The 22,274-nt window shown below is 42.6% G+C and overlaps 1 protein-coding gene across 1 annotated transcript; it reads right to left on the reverse strand.

Moving 5' to 3' along the window:
- Positions 1-12,556: 12,556 nt before the first annotated feature.
- On the reverse strand, positions 12,557-20,277 carry RPL7 (ribosomal protein L7). The gene is made up of 7 exons (XM_059862238.1): positions 20,141-20,277; positions 18,923-19,025; positions 18,055-18,221; positions 17,275-17,412; positions 16,796-16,905; positions 15,470-15,680; positions 12,557-12,619 (listed from the first exon to the last, which is right to left on the reverse strand). The coding sequence occupies exons 1-6, from the start codon at positions 20,152-20,154 to the stop codon at positions 15,472-15,474; spliced, it is 741 nt and encodes a 246-aa protein (XP_059718221.1). The 5' UTR covers positions 20,155-20,277; the 3' UTR covers positions 12,557-12,619; positions 15,470-15,471.
- Between the last annotated feature and the right edge of the window lie 1,997 nt (positions 20,278-22,274).

Genomic DNA, 22,274 nt, shown 5'->3' on the forward strand with positions numbered 1-22,274 from the left:
CTGCTGGAGGAGATGCTGGCTTTTTGGTAGCCAAGATGTTTCAGTGGATATGTCACAGCTTCCTAACTGTCATCATTCCCTCCTTTTTCCATCTTTCATCTTGGACAGATAACTCAAATTCACTCAAGTTAGAAAAAGGTGATGACTATGATGAAAATGTAACCATTCAGAAAAAGGCAGCAAAGCAGAAAATATTAGTTTAGGCTTTCAGCCTCACAAAAATAACCAAATTTGACAGACACAAAGTCACAAATTCCAGCCCCCAAAAAGCCAGGATCTCCTCCAGCTGACAAGTCTGATGATCTTCCTGGCTTCTTTTCAATAGTTATGTTCTTGTCACTGTCATCATCTTACTGAGATCAATTAAGGTCATTAATGCATGAAGGATGGAAAAATGAGTGGGTGGTGGGCAGGGAAGGCCGTTAAACAATTAGTGGTGTAACTAAAAAAGCAACAGTGCAGAGTGTTGTTGTGCTGTATATTGAGGAAGTGGTAGAAAACATCCTGGGGTTGGTGTGCATTCAGCAAAAAAGGCCAAGTCTTTCCTATGTTTAGCTGTGGTGGGAAGCCTACATCTAGCATAAACTCTCCATAGTGTATTAGTACTAGAATTTACATCATGGAAGTCATGTTCTTCCTTCACTGACCCTCAGACTAAGCTGTAGTGTCCTTATAGAGCCACAGGCTTTTTATTCAGCAGCACTCCTGCTTCCTTTGGTGCATCGGATGAACGATGCTCACTTAATGAACAATAATCCAGTACTGGTTTCCCTTTGATACTCAGTGTGTGGCCCTCCAAATGATTTAATACATATTGTTTTGAAGACAGAGCTATGAATTCTCTTAGGAGTTTTTCTCACTACAGTGCATGCATGTGTTCCACAAAGTGAATTATTTCACCGTTGTTGTAGAAGAGGGGCTGCTCCACACAAAGGGTACATTTCAAAATACCTGTTGGTTTTGGTTGCCTAATCTGAGGCATGCTGGATCTGGTTTGTTCAAGGCACTTGCAATGAGTAGCCCTTAATATGCAAAAATGTAGATCCCATTAGTCTTACTGCGAGTTCTCAAGGCTTTTGCAAGTAATAGCCTGAGATGTCCAGGCAGGTACACAGAAAATTGGGAAACACACAGTTGCAATCATTATATACAGTAGAATACAATTCTTCATGGTAGTATGAACTGAGCCATTTTTCTCTCCCAGAATCCCTGTCTCTTACACACTGTCTTTAGATATCAGCAGTAAAACACGGAAGTTCTGAAACCAGTGTCCTTGCCTCCACAAACTCTGTTTGTGCCTAGAGACAAGGGCTACAAACAGATTAGAGGGCTGAGAAGAGAAGACATGGGAAAAAGGAGTGGGAAGGCCACAGTGCAGAATTCTGAGGTCCCTTTGACAGACAATGGCAAGCCAGTGCATGCAGTCATGTTGGAAGGACCAACACAATTCAAACCAGGAGGCAGCTGAGCTATGGGTGTGAGGTGACTGCAGTCATGTGCTTCACACATTCAGCACTGCCAGCTGCTGGAAGTCATGGGGTAAGCAACGAGTTGAAGGAACAGCAGAGGAGCTGAGCATAGAGTAGCATCAGAGAGCATGAACAGAAGACAGGACCTTTATAAAGAGAGACAAGATCCCAAGCCCCGCATCATGGATGGAGGAATAGTAGGACCAGTTGTCCTTGGGGGACTCAGCCCTCTGAGCTGGAAGACAGGAAAGGAGAGCACAAAGATGCCTCCATTATCCAAGGGAAAATGGTCAGCAACGTGCTACATCACACACACAGGTCTGTGGGGCTGAATGGGATCCATTTATGAAAGGCAGGTCCTGCTTGACCTCCTGCTGTGACCAGGTGACCCATTTAGTGGGCAAGGAGAAGGCTGTGGATGTTGTTGGTCTAGTAAAAAAGATGTGACTCCTGGTGGACATGAGCCCCTGCAATGGTGAAGGCTGACTGCACACTGATCAGTGTTAGCCAGAGCATGACAAGTAGGCTGAAGAAAGAGATTATTTCTGTTTACCTGGCACTGATGAAGCTACATCTGGAGTACTGTGCCCAGTTTGGGACCTTCCAGTAGATATGCCAGCACAAAAGGAAATCTAGAGGGCTACTGGGGTAATTCAGGAAGATGGAACATAGCATCATAGAATCACAGAATGGTTTGGACTGGAAAGAACTTTAAAGGTTATCTAGCTCCAACTCCCATGCCATGGGCCTTAGCAGAGACTGCAGGAACCAGGTCTGTTTAGCTCATAGAAGATACCAAAGGAGAAGAAAGAGAATTGCAAACTCAAAGTACTTAAAAAGAGCTTAGAGAATGGACACAGACTCCATCATCGCAGCACAGCAAAGGAAGGAGAGGCAACTGCCATATTCCAAGAGGGAAAATTAGTTATGTGAAAATAATTGGGTATCATGTAGAAAGGCTGTATCATTTCCATCCCAGGAGAATTTCAAAACTCATTGCTGTGAACAGCTTGATCTAACTTCGCAGTTCCAGCACTTTAAGCAGATGATTGACTTCAAGATCTTCCTTCCAAACTATTTTTTCATTATTAATCTCTATTAGTTATCCAAGTTCTGTTTTACTTTAAAGTTAGCTCCTTGTCACTACAGAGCACACTCTCCTGTTCACATAAATCACAATTCATTGTTGCTCTGAGATGAAAGTTCTACTCTTTGATGTTTCACTGTGAATGTTTATCTGGCTCTTAGTGCTTTGCCATGGATCATAAAGGAATACCAAGGTAGAAATAGAGTTGTCATGTCACCTAGTACAGTTGTCCATATCCAACAGCAATCATGACAAAGCCACTCTGCATACGTAGGGAGATCCACCTCTTTCTCACTTTGCAGATCACTATGATAGGAATAAATCACTGTAACAGACTGTGGGTTTATTACCTTGACAAAGTTCCCGTAATTCTGTGTCTAATGGACACTTTTCATCAGTGACACGTTGAGTAACTGCCCTGAAACTGAGTCTGAAAAGATAGACATGCTTGCAGTTCTTCTATCAGTCAGTGCCACGATATGAGCAAAGATCCTCCACTATTAGGGACAAAAAGTTTCTGGGTCACTCAGCATGTAACTCCTCTGAAAAGAGGAGTTATCTTGTGCAGTGAAGTCAGAAATAAATTGATGTGGTGCAGGACTTTTGGCTGAACAACTAAGTGTTACATAGTTGAATACTTCAAGGATTAGGGCTAGATGGATTCCAAGCAAGGCAAAGCTCATGGTTCTCTATTTGCTTCACTGGGTATTCTGCAGCACCTGTGAGCACAGTAACTGCTGGGATCTTATCTCTCTGCCAAGGAGGAAAGCAGCTGTGAGGCTGCAATTATCTCATGAACCTGAGATCATGCAGTCTAAGCAGTTTTTCACAGACACTGCAAAAAGCTATATATTTGAGAGCTGTAGTTATCTCTTAATTTAATCCAGTGTGGACCAAACTCACAACATCCCATAGCTCAGCTACCTTTACCTCCAGAGAGACAGCAGGATAGAGGAAGCTCTGTGCCAAAAATGACCTACCAAGTCGGTTTTAATTTGGCCAGTTTTAATTTAAGTGCTTTCCTACCTTTCTACATACATCAGTTACCACTGTGAGCCTGTGAAATCACACATTTTTATGGAGTTTTATGAGGGATAAATGAAAGGAAACACAACAGTAAAGAGTTTCTTTATTATTATATGGTCTACATTATGAAAATAATAAAGAATAACAAATTAAACCAGTCAGGGGTTATTTTTCCGCAATGTTATATTTGCAGTCTGCAATTTCTTCTCACAAGGAAAAGAGGGTTTTAAGCATTGTTCTGTCCTAACCTATCAACAGATACCACAGACAAGAGCAGAGTTAAGCCAGCCCATATAACAAAGCTGGTAAATTCTTTTCTAAAACACTGGGCTAGGAAATGACAGGCAAAACAGATAAACATAAACACAGCACCAAAAGGGAATATGTGTGACTAGCACTTATCAAAGCTGACAATTCAGAAAATCATTAATGTGCAGGCAAATATTACAGGACTCATAAGATTTTCCTACTGATTTTATGTATGTAATGGATGCACAGGTGAAGATTGACTGTGAGATAAGGGATTCTGCATTACTATGTAGTAAAACATACTGATATACCATTTTTTAGACTATTAGCACTGCAATTTTTTAGGAACTTCAGTAATTTACAGGTGGGTACAAAACTTTGGTATGGAACTTAATGTTTTCTCATAGCTGTAAGTCTTCAGTAGAAAAAAATATAATTTCTCTGTCTGCAACTCTCAGGCATGAGATCTGTTTTGGCTCCATCTAGAGATCCACTTACAAACTGACTGTGGTACAGTCGCCTGCCACGTCCCTGCAGGTTTTGTGTAAGTGACCAAAAGGTACCTGGTGTTGAGTACCTAAAACTGCTTTTAATGCTTAGGTTATTGCTTTCTTCTAAACCACGTGCCCTGCCTTTCCCAGCCATTCCTAGAATGCAGACCCCACGAAAGGGCCTTGTTCTTTCTCAGTGAACTTTCAGAGAAAGTGACCAAACCTTTGTCAGAGGCTGAGCTTGACATGTGCTCTGATACTTCATATTCATCAGCATCCAAAACATAAATTGATTACAGGATCTGTACTTCACTTGTGAAGGCTCCAGATGGATAATGGGCAGCTTTTGGACTGGGGGCTATTTTCTCTTCCCAGCTGAGGCCTGCTCTGGATGCAATTCTAGTGAAATTTCATGTAACAAATAGTAGTATTGTTGGACTCCAGTTTAAGCACAATTGCTTAAAACAAAATGGTTTCAACACACTAGAGCAATAGCCCTCAGCTATGTGTAACTTTGTACAAGGGTGTTACCAGGAGGAACATTTCCACAGCATGTTACTGCAGGAGCCTTTCTGTCTGATAGAGCTGTCGCCACCAACAACTTCTGCATCTCGATAGGTCCTAAAGACCCAGAAGCAACTCATAGCACTTCTGTACTACAAAGACACAGGTTTAAGTTCAGCACTTCAAGAATAGACATTTCAGATGGCTAAGTAACAGGAGCCCTTGGGAAAAATAATCTGTGGAGGGAGAATTTAATCATCCTGACTCCCAGACAGAGAAATGACCTGCTTTTCTTCAGAGATACATGGACTTCTGTCCATTTCCCTTCTAGGACAACTGTTACCCACTCACCTTTATCTATACTGTTTAAAAAAAAAAAAAATCACATAAAAAATAAGAAGAAAACCAGAATATATTTATTTGGTTCATTTCAGAAGTAACAGCTTACCATTGAAAAATATATATATTCACTTCAAAAGTTCAGCTTCTGAGCAATAGAAGTTCATTCCCATTGTAAAATTTTGGTTCAGAAAGACTCAGATTGAAAACATGAGGAGAAACTAAACACAAGAATTGAAATTTGCATTCTGAAAAGTATAACTGAGGCAGCAATAGCCTATTTTGCTCAATCATGCATGCTTTGTGAAGGCAAAATGAAAGTGACAAGGGAGTGAACAAAACCAGTAGTAATTTAAAATAATAAAATAATAAAACAATAAAAGAATAAAAGGCATTTAGCTAAAAGTGGATTTAAATCTAACTGCATATCGTGTTTTTAATGGAACATGATTCACTAAGATTGTATTTTAAAGATCACATGTATGTGCTATCACTTGATTTACAAGTTCTGTTCATTTTAGTTTATAGATTCTTCTGCACAACAAGTCTTCCAGGAAGTGCTGGTACAGCATCCAGAACAAAAGCTCTGCAAATTTATCTCAGGTCTTTGCTTGTCACTCTGACACTACAAATTGTTAATCTATATTACTTGTACAGTAAAGAATCAATGGGCTTGGTTTAAAACAACATGTCAAGGGAAGAGATAGAAATCAAAGTGTTATTTCATTTTCATGTCCTGTTTTTTTCATAGCTTTTCACAAAACACAGGGGTAGTATCTGTAAGAAATTAAGCCAATTTAAGTTAAAAGAATCAAGGAGCAAGTGATGGTCAAAAGAGAGTCTCATTCATTTGAACAAATGAAAAAGAGCAGAGCTAGGAGGGAGCAGTCCAGGAATATTTCCCCTCTGCTGGTCCAGACCACCTCTCACTCCAGCTGAAAACCCCTGGCTGAGACCAGGCTCTGGACACAGTTCCCTTTGCAGATAGGTACCCAAACTGGTACTTAAAGCTTTACTACAAGCTCAGTCCTGCAGGACTACAGCAGCCAAAATTGTCTCCTACAATTCACTTTCTGTGCCTGTCCAGAATAAAGCACATTTTGGCAGGGCAAGGAATCTCTGTATTTATATCAAGTCTAAATTTATTTAACATCCATGATAGATGTCTATAGACCAAAAGACACTCAAGCCAGTAAGATAATTCAAACCATATGTAATGCTAACTTCAAAAGGAAGCATGGTCATTACTCAGAAAAACTCAATTTGTCAGAAGTGTGGGCAATTTTTGCTGCAGAATTATACATGTGAATTTGAACCCATCTCAGTCACAGAAAACTATTGAATATACACACACAGTTGCAGTTACAACGTCCTCATGAGGGGAAGAGGAGGGGCAGACACTGATCTCTTCTCTGTCATGACCAGTGACAGGACCCGAGGGAATGGCCTGAAGTTGTGTCAGGGGAGGTTTAGGTTAGAAAATAATTTCTTCACCCAGAGGGTGGTTGGGTGCTGGAAAAGGCTCCCCAGGGAAGTGGTCACAGCCCCAGCCTGACAGAGTTCAAGAAGTGTTTGGACAGTGCTCTCGGGCACATGGTGTGACTCGGGGATGGTCCTGTGCACGGCCAGGAGTCAGACTTAGTGATCCTTGTGGTTCCCTTTCAGCTCAGGATACTATTCTATGATTCTGTGATTATGCACTTTCAATTCTGATGGCTTCTCCCACAAAGCATGTGCGTAAGTGTATATCAGGAGACCATTCCTATAAAGAGAAGCCTCACCTACTGTATTTCAGAAGTAGGAGGGAATATCAAAATTTTAAAAAAGCATTTCAAGTTAAGAAAAAGTACTTAAAATTAGAAAATTGGAATTGATACCAAAAAAGGCCAGTATTACTAGTTAAACATGTTCTCTTACAGTTCAGCTGTTAAATAATACCTAGCAAAAGAAGATAGAGTCTGTCTGTTTTCCAAACTAAAACTAGGTATGCCTAGAGCCTTCCTTGAATCCCATTTTCCTACTTGTCTTGGGTCATTGTATCTTTTTTCTTTTTATCTTGGAGGCCTTGTTATAACGACATGTGAAATACAGTGTAAGTATCAAAAAAATTAAACATGCATTGTGCTGAAATCATGAGGTACTACTGTGTTATTCTATTCATGAGATATTTGGAATGATCAGGACTTGAAATCTTCAATTAGATTTAATAGTACAATAAAGAGCATAATATTGAGGATAACAGCTGCCATCAGATATGTCAGTGAGGTAATCCTTGCACAGCCCCTAACAAAGTGCAGCAGGAGTGGAAATGTGCCACGGGCAGAGCTCCATGACAGTGCTGCAGGGCCTGGGCAGCACACACTCACCAGGAGACTTCCAGCACCCCAGGCAGGCTCCAAGGACTGGTTAAGTTGTACAACACGCCTCTGACTGCTAGAGCAGCTCAGGATAGGAAGCATGTAAAGCATGTGGCATGTTGGCTAGTTAAACTGGATTTACAGCCCCTCTGGACTGCCAAAAGAGTGCTAAGCTAGTGAAGAGTTACACTGCTGCTTGCACCTCCCTCTGCTCCCTTTTCCTCCTCTACTTAACATTGCATGTGATTTCCTCCCCATGTACACCCCATGGCCCTATGATTGCACATGCCCTTATTTTTCACTGTTTTCCTCCAAGTACCTACTTGTTTCATCATAAAAGATATTTTCTGCAATTAAAATTTTATATGAAGAAATACTTAGCAGTATTCAGACTGCAAAAACATGCAAAAGCAGATTTTTTATCTTTAGAAAAATAAATCAGGGAATATTGTTTACAGCTGGTGACTCCAAAAATTTGCTCTTATTTGCAAGATGGCCAAGATCACTAGTACTTAGTACCTAGGCTAGAAAGGGCTGGTGTGATCATCTACAGAGAGACTAAAAAACTACATGTAGAAAATTGTTTCTGAACATCCTAGTTCTTAGCACTTGCACTTCATGAGCTCGGTACTTTCTCAGGCTTTTCACTCATAAAAAACTGCAACATGTAAAAGCTTACTTACATCCAAAGCTGCATGTTTTAGGGATCTAAAATGCCTGGAATAGTCTGGTGTAGTACAAATGCTTTTAGAAAGAATCAAGTATGCCAAGAATGGGAATATTATAGAAGAGACCTGGACATAATCATGCAAAAGATCCAGGAAGACAAAGAAATTCTCACTACAATTTAGACCTGACAAAACTAGTTAAGCAGAACATTTTGGCTGGGATTTGAGAGATTAAGATTTTGTTCCATTCTAAACTTGACTGGTTTCAGATTCCTACCTGTCTGCTCTGCAGCTTCCTAATCTAAACTAAAATTTTAATCTTCTGCCTGCCTTAGACTTTTGGTGCAGCTTCAATAAGGAGCAGCATGCTGAGATTTTCTCACCTACAGTTCTGTGGAAAGGACAATCTTCTGGAAGATGGGACATGGGAGGAATGGTTTGAACATAATGATGTTCCTGCTGGATGAAGCAGGAACACCATTCTGCTTGCTGAGGACTCAACGTGGACAGTAAGCACTCCTCAGTTCTTGAAACAGCACATGGGTCCCAGTTCTTAGGAGAGAGCTGCCAGATCTGGATTCCAAACAGACAGAAGCAGCAAAGCCCATAGAGGTATATGAAATCCTACCATCTCTCTCCTGAGCCCTAAGGTTTAGGTGATTCACCCCTTTGTTCACTACACTTGGACTTTGTAGTCCAAGTTCCCCTGTGAAGCATGTAACACTCTGAATAACCATTCTGAATGTCACTCTGGGTGGGCAGACACCTTAAAACAAGGCTCTAACTTGTATCTCTCAAGTACCTGAAGGGCCTGCATTTAGTAACTTCTGCTAAGCAAGAGACATCAGGACTGCCCTCAACAAATCTCTTAGAAATATAGCATATGCTTCAAAGAAAGAAAATCCCAAAGCTTCGATTTAGAAATGACCACTAACAAAGAATCTGGCACACCACTGGTTAAGTGTTCCAGTGTCTAATTATGTTCCATTAAAATTGTTTGCTTAAAGCCCAACATTTATCTGGATTCAATTTCAAGACATTTCATCCTATTATAGCTTTGTTAGATCAAAGAATTCTCTATTATCAAACTACTTTTCTTCATGGAGGCAATTATAGGTAGATACTCATTTTGTAACCATGTCTGCCTTTAAAGTAAGGGCTGTGAGTATTACAAGGCATGTGCTTGATTTTTGGCACAAGAACTGGATACTGCATTTGGCACTAGTGTAAGCACTACTGGAACAAAAGTAGTATTGCCTCCCCCATACCATTTGATATTCTCTTTTTAATGCATCCAAGAATTGCATTTGGCCAAGTGGGGGCTTATGTTCAGCTGACTATCCATCATGTCTCCGAACTTTCTCTCGAAATACTGATCCTTGGGATGGGCTCCCATTCCATTTCCAGATGTATGACTTTACACTTGGTGATAGTGAAACAGGCTGTATGAGCTGGACACCAGCAAAGAAAGGCACATCAATTAACTGAAAAGCGTATAAACCTTAGCATGCCTGAAAAATTTGTGAGTTGTTAGCATTTCAGTCTCCTGTTGCTCCTCCAATAGCTATTAGGTAAAGCTTCTGGCTTCAGTTCTGAGGAACTAACAGGAAGATGTTGGTCATTCTGAAAGGGGAGAGGAGTTCACAGAAATTTTATTTCAGGACGTGTCAGCAGCTGGCAGTTATAGACAGTGAACGAGTAACAACATGTTTCCAAGAACCTGAACTTTATCATAGAACGTTGACAAAGGATCTGAATTATTTTTTGTTTAGGAATTGTCTTTGTCTGCTACATTTTAAACTTAAATTGCCTCATAAATGCTCCAGAATGCATGCATTGAGTACGTACACTGCGCCACATTTCTAGTGCAAATTCTGACCTTAGCTATCAGATTGTGAGCTATTTCTGTAAACACCTACTTATGGGACATGCCTGAAAAGCAACACTAAAAATCCTGAAAGCTATCCTATATAAGGTGACCAATTACACCAAATTACTGTCTCAAACACAGCTACACTTTAGCATTAGTTTCCACACTATGTACTAACATTTTGCAGCTGTTACCTGAAAGAGGATTTCAGGGACAGGCAAGAAAAATGAGCTGCTTAAGTACCATGAAAACCAAATTAACTTTCTCCTCACTAATGCTTTACAATGTACTCCTTTAAACAAAATCTGGGACCTATAGGGCACTCTTATCAGAAAAGCAAGGTCCTACAGAACTGATTAACTTAAAAAGCTAATATTTTATGCTCTATACCTATCACACAATGCCTGTGATCCATCTGCATGGCTTTATTATATTCACAAAATCCTTGTCTGTTAAGATACTAGAACATGTGTGTGAGTCAGAAAATAGGTGAGAATGCTGTAGGGAAGTACTGAACACACTACCAACTGAAACAAAGGAACAGGGATATCAAGGTCAACAGACTTTTCTTGGGTACATCCCCCCAACATATAAAACTCACTGCTCATTGGTGCAATTCTAAATTGAAAAAAGACTGTACTCTTACAAAATCAATTCATTATACAAAGTGATTATTATAATTTTCACTGTAACATTTTTTCCCTTCATCCATTAACTTTACAAAAATGCATTTCTTCCTTGTAAAACAGCTATCAGTCACTTTATGAAGATGCCTAATGAAATACTTTAATGGTTTCAAACTCATTCACACATTAAACCTCTTTCAAGCATGTAGTCCCATTATTTGCACAGAATAGCTGTAAGGAAATGCTAAATTTTTCTGATTTAGTGCAGTTAGCTTAAATGGACCAAGGTGCTGGTACTTTTGTATTTAGGCACAAGCAGCTGTGTTACTACATTTTGGAGCTTGGCTCACAATAGGGGAATTAGTTCTGGTTTTAGAACTCTGTTGTTCAAGTAGCTGGAAACACTGACCCAGGGACTGACATTCAGCTCTTTTGCCAGTGTCCAAACACATTCACAAATAAAAGCACTCCACTATTTTTAGTTAAGCTGCCATCATAAATTTCCATGATATTTAAAAACAAGCTTGTGAGAAACTTTAATAAACTAGCATTGTTGTTAAGTTTTATTTAAATTAAGGTGCAGAACTAAGCTCTTGCAGAAATTGTCTTAAAAATCAATGACTGAATTTTATAAGATCCTTCACTGGTAGTTTTAATACAGCTTGCCTGTACCTGACCTGAAAAAAACCAAATATTTCAGTCAGTCAGAGCAGACACAACTTGTTGATCTGTTTCACAAAATGCCTCAGCAAGCTCAGACTCCTCCAGTAAAGTGCTTGCAAGATGAGAAATCAGTCTGAATGCAGAGTTACATGTTTTACCAGTCCCTGGCTTTCTAATCTGTTCTCTGCTACACCTACACATTTATCAGCAACTGTTCATATCCTCATGAATACTCTGCTCTTCCACTATATAGTATCTGCAGTCTAACACTGCAAACAAATTACGTCACTAAACTGAGTGATTACGTTTAATTTGGAAAGAAATTACTATTTTGTTAACTACTTTATACTTCCTTGGCAAAAAAAAACCTGGAGATGTTCAAGGCTGGAAGTAGTTATCCAGCCCAGAGGTCCCCAGCACTGGAAGGACATCAACTGATTGCACTAAGTCCAGAGTAGGGTCATGAGGAGGATTAGGGGGATGGAGCACCTCTCCCACAAGAAAAGGCTAAAAGAATCAGAATTATTCAGCCTGGACAAGAGAGGACTTCAGGGTGACCTGACTGTGGCCTTTCAGTACCTGAAGAGAGCCTACAATAAGACTTTTTTACCTGGGTATGTGGGGACAGGACAAAGGGCAATGGCTTCAAATTGAGAGTAGATTTGATTTTAGGAAGAAATTATTTACTGTGAGGATGGTGAGGCACTGGAAGAGATTGCCCAGAGCTCTGGATGCCCCATTCCTGGAAGTGGTCAAGGCCAGGTTCCATGGAGCTCTGAACAACCTGGTTTAATGAAAGGTGTTCATGGCAGGGGCATGGAAACTAGATTTTATCTTGAAGATCCCTTCCAACATAGGCCACTCGATGATTCCCTGATCTTAAGATGTTAAGAACAGATTTACAGTTGCTGCTTCTTTACATAAAAAGATTTTCACACAGCTTTCTGGTGCACTACAACTAAGCAGGAACCCTGCCCACTCAACAATAGCACAAAGTTCAGTTTGTCATTTATTGTTGCAAGTCATAACCTCATCTGTTACCTGCACAAATGCTTCCAAACTTTCTTCCTCCAAATGAAGGTTAAGCAGTGTCTACATACTGCTAATTCAAACTATGGCTCTTTGAAACACATGACTCCAAACTTAATCTCACAAATGCTGCCACTTCAGAAGAGGATCACAAAAAGAGACCAATTGAGACAGACTGTTTTGTGCAAGATTGTTTTATTAACAGACCAGACTTTGAAATATTGCAGCTGGGCATCTTTACCTGCAAGACAAAGACAAAGATATCATTAGGCACATGTCGATCTCAAACAACTCTGGCCACATGAAAAAGTAATACATTTTTACAGTTTGAAATTTTGGCTGAAAACACTCATTTTATTTCACTGGATTTAAGACTGCAGTAATCTCACACACAGTAACTAACTTCTACATTAACATCTCTTCACTGAAAACAGATTTTGAGTACCAGACATAACAGGATAAACATTTCCACCTTGAACCACTGATACCTATACTTGATATTTAAAGACATGCCAAGACATGCCAAGACATTGGGCATATTCTAACTTTTGCTGCACTCTCATTTTTGGCACATTTCAGAGACTGTTTACCTACAAAAATGAAAGCACAAAAGCTGACTTGAGTCCAGTTCCTGCAAAGTTTGCTTGAAAATTTGATGAAATTCAGTATGCTGCGAATACTTATGTTGCTTTCAAGCAACATATAGCAAATATGCTGCTTTCAAGTACTATGCTCTTTCCTCCCATTCCATACAAAGGAATCAGTACTGGAAATTATTTTTTTCATTCACTTGAGAATATCACTTAAGTAAGTGACAAACAGAACAAGAAATAAAGACAAACAGCAGGAAATTACTTATAGGAAAGGAATACTCCTCTTCAGATACACAGCCCTTCATAATGACATTACCTGGAGAAAGTACTGCCTGTATGTCACCTGAACCTACTACTCTAGTTTGCCCGCAACCTCAGCAGAAACTACAACATTCTTCAATTTTCTATATGTAGGCTACTTGAAGTTTAAACACGTGCTCTATTCACAATAAAAGGAAAAGAAAGTTGAAGAGAAAATAACAATCAGTTATCTTACATTTAGTCTGCAGGAAAAGCATAACAACTGCTTATAAGCATAAAATAAGAAACTGCAAGGTCACTTCCTAAATTAAAAGAAGAAGTAAAGCTCTAATGTATGCCACTTATATGGGATGTTGAGCTACAAGTCCAGTGAAAAACATGAGCAATTACATGAATGAATATCCCTTGCAAAACACCAACCGTTGCAGCAATTTACAACAACTGCAATAGTGAACTAGAAGCTTCCCATTTCTAGCAAGGCTCTTGAAAACATTATCAGCATACATCTGCCTTTAGCAGGGAAGATAGAGCAGAAAGGATCTACACTGACAGAAAAGATGCAGTGTTTCCATAAAAAACAGCATCATGCTCAGAAATCAGACAGGAGCACACAGTCCTCCTCAGCCTTGGTTATGTACTAACTTCAAGGACACATGTGCCAGTACTGAACTTCCAAGTTTCTGCCACCAGCAGAAAAATTTCTACAAGAGTAGTGGGAGTAACTTAACATCATTCCAGGCACCAAATGTTACAGCAATTCTGCTCCTCAGAGTTACCAACATCTTCCCACAGTTGAGCGAAAAAGCTTTTCAAGAACACTGTCCCCAGTAAGGAACTATTTTCCTGAAGCTGGAATTTCCACATGCCATATAAGCAGTGCTTTAAAACACCACTGACTTCACAGATGGGAGATAACAGCACAACATGCAAGGAGCTTGAACTGAGGAAATCGCAGCCTACAAAAAAAGCCTCAAGAATTAACGCTGTCAATCAAATGGAAAGTTATTTCCTAGATCTCCTTTAGCTCTTTGGACTGAAAACAGAGCCCAATGAGCTCAATGTGCTGTGGCTATAAGAGTTTTTTAAGAAGACTTGAGGGGAAAAAAAACCAAAACAGCAGAACAAAGCAACATAAAACTTCCTTCCCCTCAGAAACTTTTATTTCCAAATTTCAGAAAATTTAATTTCTGAATCATCCAAAAGGAACTGTACCTGTTTTAAACTGTGAAGTCACAACACTACTCATTTTTATGTACCAATCCTCTGAAGCTAGAAATTCATATGAAAACTGTGTATGTGATCTAAAAGAAAAAACAGAACCTCACAAAAAACCGCTAAACAAAAACCCTACACCAAACAAATCCCAAAAAGCCAACCAAAAAACCCCCATTTTGACTTTGGAGGAGTTAGTTTGGGGAAAATTAGGTTTTTGTTTGATATCCTTTCCAAACACTCTAAGACAATGAAGTTTTCCTTAATTCCAGCATACCTGTAAAACCAAAAAGATATTTGACTGAAACTGAGAGACGGGCAACACTGAAGGTAGTTTAGTGTCTAAAAAGCAAAGTGAAGTACAAGAACTCAGAAATGTGTTGGCTTTGAATGGTAAAGACTTCTCACTAACGCAGAAACAGCAGAGTGACAATAGATAAGACATTGTTTGGAATAGGTCCTACCATTAAGACTCAGTAGTCACTGTTAAATCACTTTAAGTGTTAATAAACCTCATTTCTAAAGGACAGACTACTCAAATGGGCAAATCAGTCTTTCAAAATGACCAACTTGGTCACTATATATGAAAGCTTTAAATGAATCATTTTGAAGCTTGAACAGGCTGAAAATTTAGACCAGTCCCAATCAGGCTTTTCTAGAAAACCTGAAAAAAAACATAGTACTTGCACTCACAAGATTTCAATCATATTAATAGGTTATTTATGAGGCTTAAAAGTTTTAGCCAAGATCTCAAGGCTTCCCAACATAAAATCAAATAAGGCTTTAAACAAGTTATTGGTAATGTTTGCATTTCCTAAACATATCAGTGATACTGACAATTTAACTTCCTAAATGTTTAAGCTTTAGCAAGACTTCCAAAATAAAACCAGAACACTATATTTTTCAAGTAGCTTTATGCTGTAGGTACCACCCAAGAATGAGTGAGCATCTATTAAACTTGAATGTCTGACAAATGACAGCAGCCTGCAGAGCTGAACAGTTGACAGCCTTGGGCAATATCTCACCATTAGTTCATTCTCCTTATGAGTCTGTTGATCTGGTCTTCTCTGTTACCAGCATCCCCACCTTCCACAAAGTGGATTGTTTTCTTCTTCATTCCACCCCGAGGAGAGGATAACTTGAAGGGCCAAAGGAAGTTGTTCACAACTTTGAAGTTCTTGCCAACAGTGTAAATTTCATGGATCACATCTTCCATGCAGATGATGCCAAGCTTTCCTAAAATTCAGACAGAGTTTTCAGAAAGACTTCAGAGGCACTGGTCAATAAAAAACTAAAAATTATCATGCTGTTACTGTCATGCCTACTTATTTTGATAAACTTCAGGAAGTCAGAAACCACTCACTTTGTCATGAAACTGAATGACTGACTTTTCCAATTAAAATGGATTAGCTGCAGCCAAGTCAACATTTAGATGGCATACTTGGCAAGAGACATCAGTTTCAACTGTTAAATATTTGCTGCCAGCAGTGAGGAACAACAAAAAACAACCCACACTTACTGAATCTCAGGAAAACACTGTTCTTTGGAGAAAAACTAGATTAAATACACCTAAACCACTGCAATGTATAACTCAGGGAAACTCACTAGCTATTACATTAGGCTGCTGAATAAATGCTACAGCATGTTTCCTTAATGCTTTTCCAGAGTCTTCAGCAATACGTTACAAGTTAACTCTTTTAAAACACAGTGCTAAAAAGAGATTACAACAGAATATATGTATCTTTTGGATGCTTATCCACTGCACAGAAAAAGAAACAAGCATGACACAGCCTAATCAGAAGGAAAATGCAAATCAAGTGCCCAAAAAAGGGAGACTTGAGTGGTCATTATCACTCATTCTGGCAGGACTGCAAGAGAAGGGAGCTTCCCAGAGCAGTCCGTATCCCAACTGTTCACCACGCTTTGCTCTTACTGAATACACTGATCACTACTACCTAGTTCTTTCAACAAGTTTAAAAAGTCTGTTTACCAGATCACAGAAGTCAAAGACAAAATGTCTAATATTGAAGTCTGAAAGTTCAAAGCTATGATGACTCTTTCATGCTACAGCACTTTTTCTTTACTCAAAGACCTACTGACCCCATAAAGGTCAAGGAGGTTACATTTAACATTATAAATTTAAAAGGCTACAATTTGATTCCTTACACCTGTTTTCAATACTTTATGATGGAAGTTACTTCCAGCTTGCTTTGTATTAAACAATTAGGACAGAAGTAGAGCTCATAAGTGAACACCAGTGTACTGCAGTGACACTTAAGGACAGTTGTCCAGCTCAGCACTGATCACCCTGAGGCACGCAGCTGGCTTCCCATTTGCCCGGCAGAATTTACCAAGGCGTTTCTGGATCAGGCGGTTGTCAGTCAGAGCAATGCGCTGCTTGTTGATCTTGCCATAACCTCGCTTGTAGATCAGTTCGTGCACGGACTTCAGGTTGGGGTAACTGAAACAAAACAGTCACATTCAAAAAAGGAATTTTAAGTCTTAGCAAGCCTCATTTCCAGGCAACTTTAAAATCCCTGACTTGGACTTCCATACCAAACAAAGATCATTTCAGCATGTCCCACACGTAAACACAAAAGCAACAGAGAAGCAAATCTCACACCAAGTTCCCAAGAACACCAGTACAAGAGTGCAACCATAACTAGCAGCCATTACCTTTAAAGCACTGCCTTAGCCACATTTTCAATTCAAAGATGGAAAAGCACACAGAAGATTAAAAACCCCTGCAAGTACAGCATAGCAAAATGCAAAACCCACTCAACAATTGCACCCTTATTAGGTACAACTGGGCCTTGGGCCTTTCACTCACCCCCAGGCAATGTAGGGTTCAACAATCCGCAACATGTTGATAGAAGCTTTGTTGAGTTTTACAAAGGTGCCGTTAAAAATCTGCCGCAGGCGAAGAAGCTGCAGAACCTTGCGAACCTTAGGGCTGACACCATTGGTACTGGAGAGGAAAGTGAAACAGCCTGAATTATCAACATCCCAGAAACACTAGGTATCAGGTTAAAAAACAACCCCGAAACACAATAGCACTGGTCCCATACAAAAACACATTTCGTGAACTACACAAAGCAAGCTTAGTAAATTAACTTACTACTGCAATATATTTCTGTATGAAGTTAAAACATCCATTTTCATGAAAATAACTAAGCACTATACTTAAACAATTTAGAACTAGCCTTGTGCTGTCCTAAACGTAATTCTTCCAATCATACTTTTTTTTAGTTTTCTGTAACACTTTACCAGAGTAGAACAAAACAAACACTTGAGAAACAGATCAGCAGAATGTTTGGGAATAGGGGCATGTAATTTTATCAAGTTAAAGGTGAGAAAGAGTAATTGTCTGCGTGTATTTTCAGCCTTGCCTTCTTAAAAATCAGGGATTCCTAAAGACAGTAGGCAGCAAAATGATTTAGCTCTTAATTAAACACACCTCAAGGGCTTGTAAAGTATTTACCAACAAATTCTCAAGCCACTTGCAGAAAGCTTTATCTTATTAATGTATTTAAGGCCTCAAAACAGAGAGGTAACAAGAAAGCCAACTTAAGTACTTTTGAACATTGCTTGTATCTGTACCCAACCTTACCCTCTTATTCTGATCACAAAAGCCAGTTTTGGCTCAGCTGGGACGTAGTAATTGCCAGCTTTCCGGGCCATCCTGGCCATGCGGATCTCCTGCCTGTACATGTGCCTGTACTCCTTGTGGTAAGCCTGGGCTCTCGCATAGATGAGCTTCCTTTGTGTCTTGCGGTACTGCAATAAATTGGAAATAGTTTGATTAGAAAATGCTTTTTAACACATGAAAATCACCTTTAAGTAACATGCCATACTCTAGAACTTCCCCAGGTAACACAGATCAGTATCACACAGCTCAGAACAACCCTCAGTGATGTTCCAGAGAACCTGGCAGGCTGCTACACAGCAACCAATGTCATCATTCCTGACTCTTCATCAGCACTATGGTGATGAAGAGTAATGGGTACAAATTAAAAGATGGATAATTTGGGTTAGATATAAGGAAGAAATGTTGAATTGTGAAGACAGTGAGACACTGGAATGGGTTGCCCGGGGCAGCTGTGGATGGGCCAACCCTAACCGTGTTTAAAGCCAGGTTGGATTGGATCTTTGAGCAACAAGGTCTAGTGGAAGGTGTTCCAGTCCATGGCACAGGGGAGCTAGATGATCTCTAAGGCCCCTTCCACTCCCCTATAGTTCTATGATTCCCTGCTTACACACCAAGCTCCCCTTACAAAGGCTATAACCTCTTGCTCTGTACATTACAGACAGCTGTACACTTTACTCTTAACTCACCATAACTTTGTTATCAGCCACTTAAAGCCTATTTTAGTCCAAAATTTCAAGAAAATATCAACAACCTGCATCACATCAGCAATAACAGCAGCTGCTACTGCAGCAGATAAACAATCTGAGTCAAGGGATCAGAGGATATTCACCTTTTTTATAGCCAAAATCTTCTTCTGACGTTTGGCTTTCATGACCGCATAGGCCTGCCGCTTCTTCAGCAGGCTCTCGGGCACAGAGGGCACCTTCTTTACTCTAAATGAGAGCAGAAATAAAAACTTTTAACTGGTAGAAAGAAACTCAATGACAGTACATGTGACAAACATCAAAACTCTTAAACATAACATGTGTGCAGGCCTTGCTACCTTGAGTCAGGTCACTGCATCTTCCTCATCCTCACTGTTCCCAGGCCTGGAACAACATCCCAGGACAGCTCCCTGGGACTGAACTGGGTGATTTTCTGGTTCAGAACCTGCACCATCCACATTCTGTACCAGACAAGAAACCCTGACAGACCCACCAGAGCTGCACACAACCATAAAGACCTGTCCTACTTTGCTACAACTGGTAAGAAAACAAAGACGTTTTAAAGTAACTTCTCTCTGATCAATGAACGTTTCAACAGGTACTTGAACAGGAAAAGATTATTTGGGAATGCTGTGAAATTTATTTGACAGGACTCTCAACTTTCTCGGACTATCACAGAGTGGGTGATGTTGGAAGGGACCACAGTGGGTCATCTGGTCCAACCTCCCTGCTCAAGGAGGATCGTCCCAGAGCACATGGCACACGATTGCATCCAAATTGTTCTGAACAGCCCCCCTGAGGGAGACTCCATAACCTCTCTGGGCAGCCTGTTCCAGTGCGTGGTCACCCGTACGGAAAAGAAGTTTCTCCTCAACTTCAGGCAGAGCTTCCTGACATCACTCCGTACCCTGTTCCCTCTTGTCCCGGAGATTTAAAACTCTTAGATACGACAAAACTTGTCTCAACAGCGTTTGCAGAGCCACAACCACCCTGACGAGCGCCTACACCAGCCCGAGGAACAATCACTCCCTACTCCAGCCCCAACACAGCCCTGCTCGCCCGCCTAGCCCGGAGGAACTCGCCGCCCCTGCCCCCTATTCCCGGCCGCAACGGCGCTCGGGGCCCGATCTCCCTCCCCACCCTGCCAAGGGCCTGCAGCCGCAGCCGCCGCCCGCGGAAGGGCCGGGCCGTTGGCGGCTCCATCTCCGCCGCGCCGGTCCCTCCCCTCCCACCGCTCCCAGCCCCGGCGGAGGCACGGCGGCCCCGGAGGCGGTGTGGGCAGGGCTCGGGCGGCGCGACGGCCGAGGATGGCGGCGGATGGCAGCGGGAGGGACGGGACTCACTCCTTGTCCGCCATGGTCAGCGCCGGAAGAGAGGGGCGTGCGCGTGCGCGGCGCGCTCTTAGCTCATTCGCCCGCGCAGGCGAGGCCCTGCCCGTCGGCAGGACCCCGGGTTTGGACGTCCACCGTTGTGCCTGACCGCCGTGCGAGAGCCTGGGTGACCGGCGAGTGCCTGAGGTAAAAGCGTTCGGGAACTGCTTCCGCCCAGCAGAGCTGGAGCCGGCTGTGTCCCGGGATCGGCGGTGTCTCGAGCACGGGCTGTGTCCCGGGATCAGCTGTTTTCTGAGCACTGGCAGTGTCTCGGGCACCGGCTACTTCCGGAGTGTTGGCTGTGTGCCGGGATCGGCTGTGTCCTAAACACTGACTGAGTCCCGAGCACCGGCTGTGTCCCGGGATCCGCTCTATGCCGAGCACGGGGTCTGTCCCGGAATCGGCTATGTCCCGGGCCGGGCGGGAACCGCTCCGCCACCAACCCGGCTTCCTTGCAGGAGGCTGATAGCGAGCTCTGGGTGGCGGGGCTGCCAGCGGGCTTGTGTGCGGCAGGATTTCCCCGGTGTCCGCCCTAAACCCCGTCCTTAACGCCACCTCCCGCCCGCGCTCAGTACCGCGGCGCGAATGGAGGCTGGGGGGGAACGCCGCCCGTAGGATCCTTCACCGGGACGCAGGGGCGAACGGGAACCACGGGCTCCGTTTCTGCCGGGATGTGTTTTCATCAGGCTGGGCATCTTTTCGGTTCGCCGTGCGGAATCAGTAACTGCACTGTGGAGAAAGGAGGGCGGCTCGGGAAGCAGCGCTGCCCAGCGCAGCAGCTTGAAAGACTGCTCAAGGTTGTGGCTCCTAAGTCTCATCCCTGTGCGCGCCTAAAATCACCCAGGGAGACACCGGTACATCATTACACACACACGGGAAGAAGAGAAATTAGTGGAACTCTGAGCAGCAAAGGACTGTCCGGTGTAAATAACTGTGTAGACATAAGGAATGCCGAGCTCTGCGTTTACTGACTTTATTTGCTGGCAATTAACAGCACGCAGAGGTTTCGCACAGCACTAATAGCTGAGAACATTATTGAGAATGCTTTGGATCCTAGTTATAGGTGTATCAGTATTCATTTTTTTACTATAGTGTTATTTTGTGCTAATACAGACGTTTGTATCACTTGATCTCATTAGCAGTACTATAAAGAGGGGTGGATTAAAATAAGCACGCAAAAACACCTGCAATATATACTTAAGAGGTTGTCTGCACTTTCTTCCGAAACTTTTGAACTCGAATTTGTGCTCAGTCCGAGAGGCAGCGTTCACAAAGTTCCCACAACTTTTCTGAAAACTGGTGGCTACACAGGGAAGCAAGCGCAGCGTCGTGCACTTAAGGCACACGGCTGCAGACGAGCAGAGGCAGTGGAATGAGTCCTGCACACCCATGTGTGGGAAATCGCAAGGGCACGCTCTGTTCCTGATCCTCTGGAACTGGCAAATGGAGGAGCGGGATGCTCCGGCGCCGGGTGGCCGCAGGGTGCCCAGCTACAGGGAGCGGCCGCTGTTATCTCACAGAAGAAAATACTTTCCGTGTGCTGGCACCTGTGAGCTCCTATTTCAGTCAGTAGCGGGTGAGATATCAGTGACCTCTGTACTTGGCTGACAGACCAAGAAGCCGTGGGGGTTTTCCTGAGCGGTTTCTCACAGCTCAGCAGAGGATCCCCAGGCACCCGAGCATCGTGCATCCTGCGGTGGCCTGGTGGTTCCTATGGGCTTCCAGCTTCCCTGCGTCTCTAGCCCCGAGCACGAACCTTCAGCGCCCGTGCGCGTTCCTCGAACCCGCGCTGCGGCATCGCACCCGAGATGGCGCTCCGGCGGGGCGCGGCGCACACCGGGACTTGTAGTCCGAGGGCGGGCTGGAAGCGCCGGAGCCGCCGGGACGCCCGCCCCGAGCAGCGCAAAGCACCGGCCGTCCCGTCCCCGTTCCCGTCGGGGACCTCCCCCGGCGGCGGGGCGGAGCGGGGCGGGGGCGGGGGGTCCCGGGAATGCGGGGCGGGATGGGCCGGCCCGGGGGAGGGGCTCGGCCGCCCGGTCCGCCCTATATAGAGGGGCCGAGCGAGCAAGATGTTCACTGCCAGTAGTGGGGCCGCGGGCGGGACAGG

The sequence above is a fragment of the Haemorhous mexicanus genome, chromosome 1 (assembly GCF_027477595.1).
Source record: "Haemorhous mexicanus isolate bHaeMex1 chromosome 1, bHaeMex1.pri, whole genome shotgun sequence".
Classification (NCBI taxonomy): domain Eukaryota; kingdom Metazoa; phylum Chordata; class Aves; order Passeriformes; family Fringillidae; genus Haemorhous; species Haemorhous mexicanus.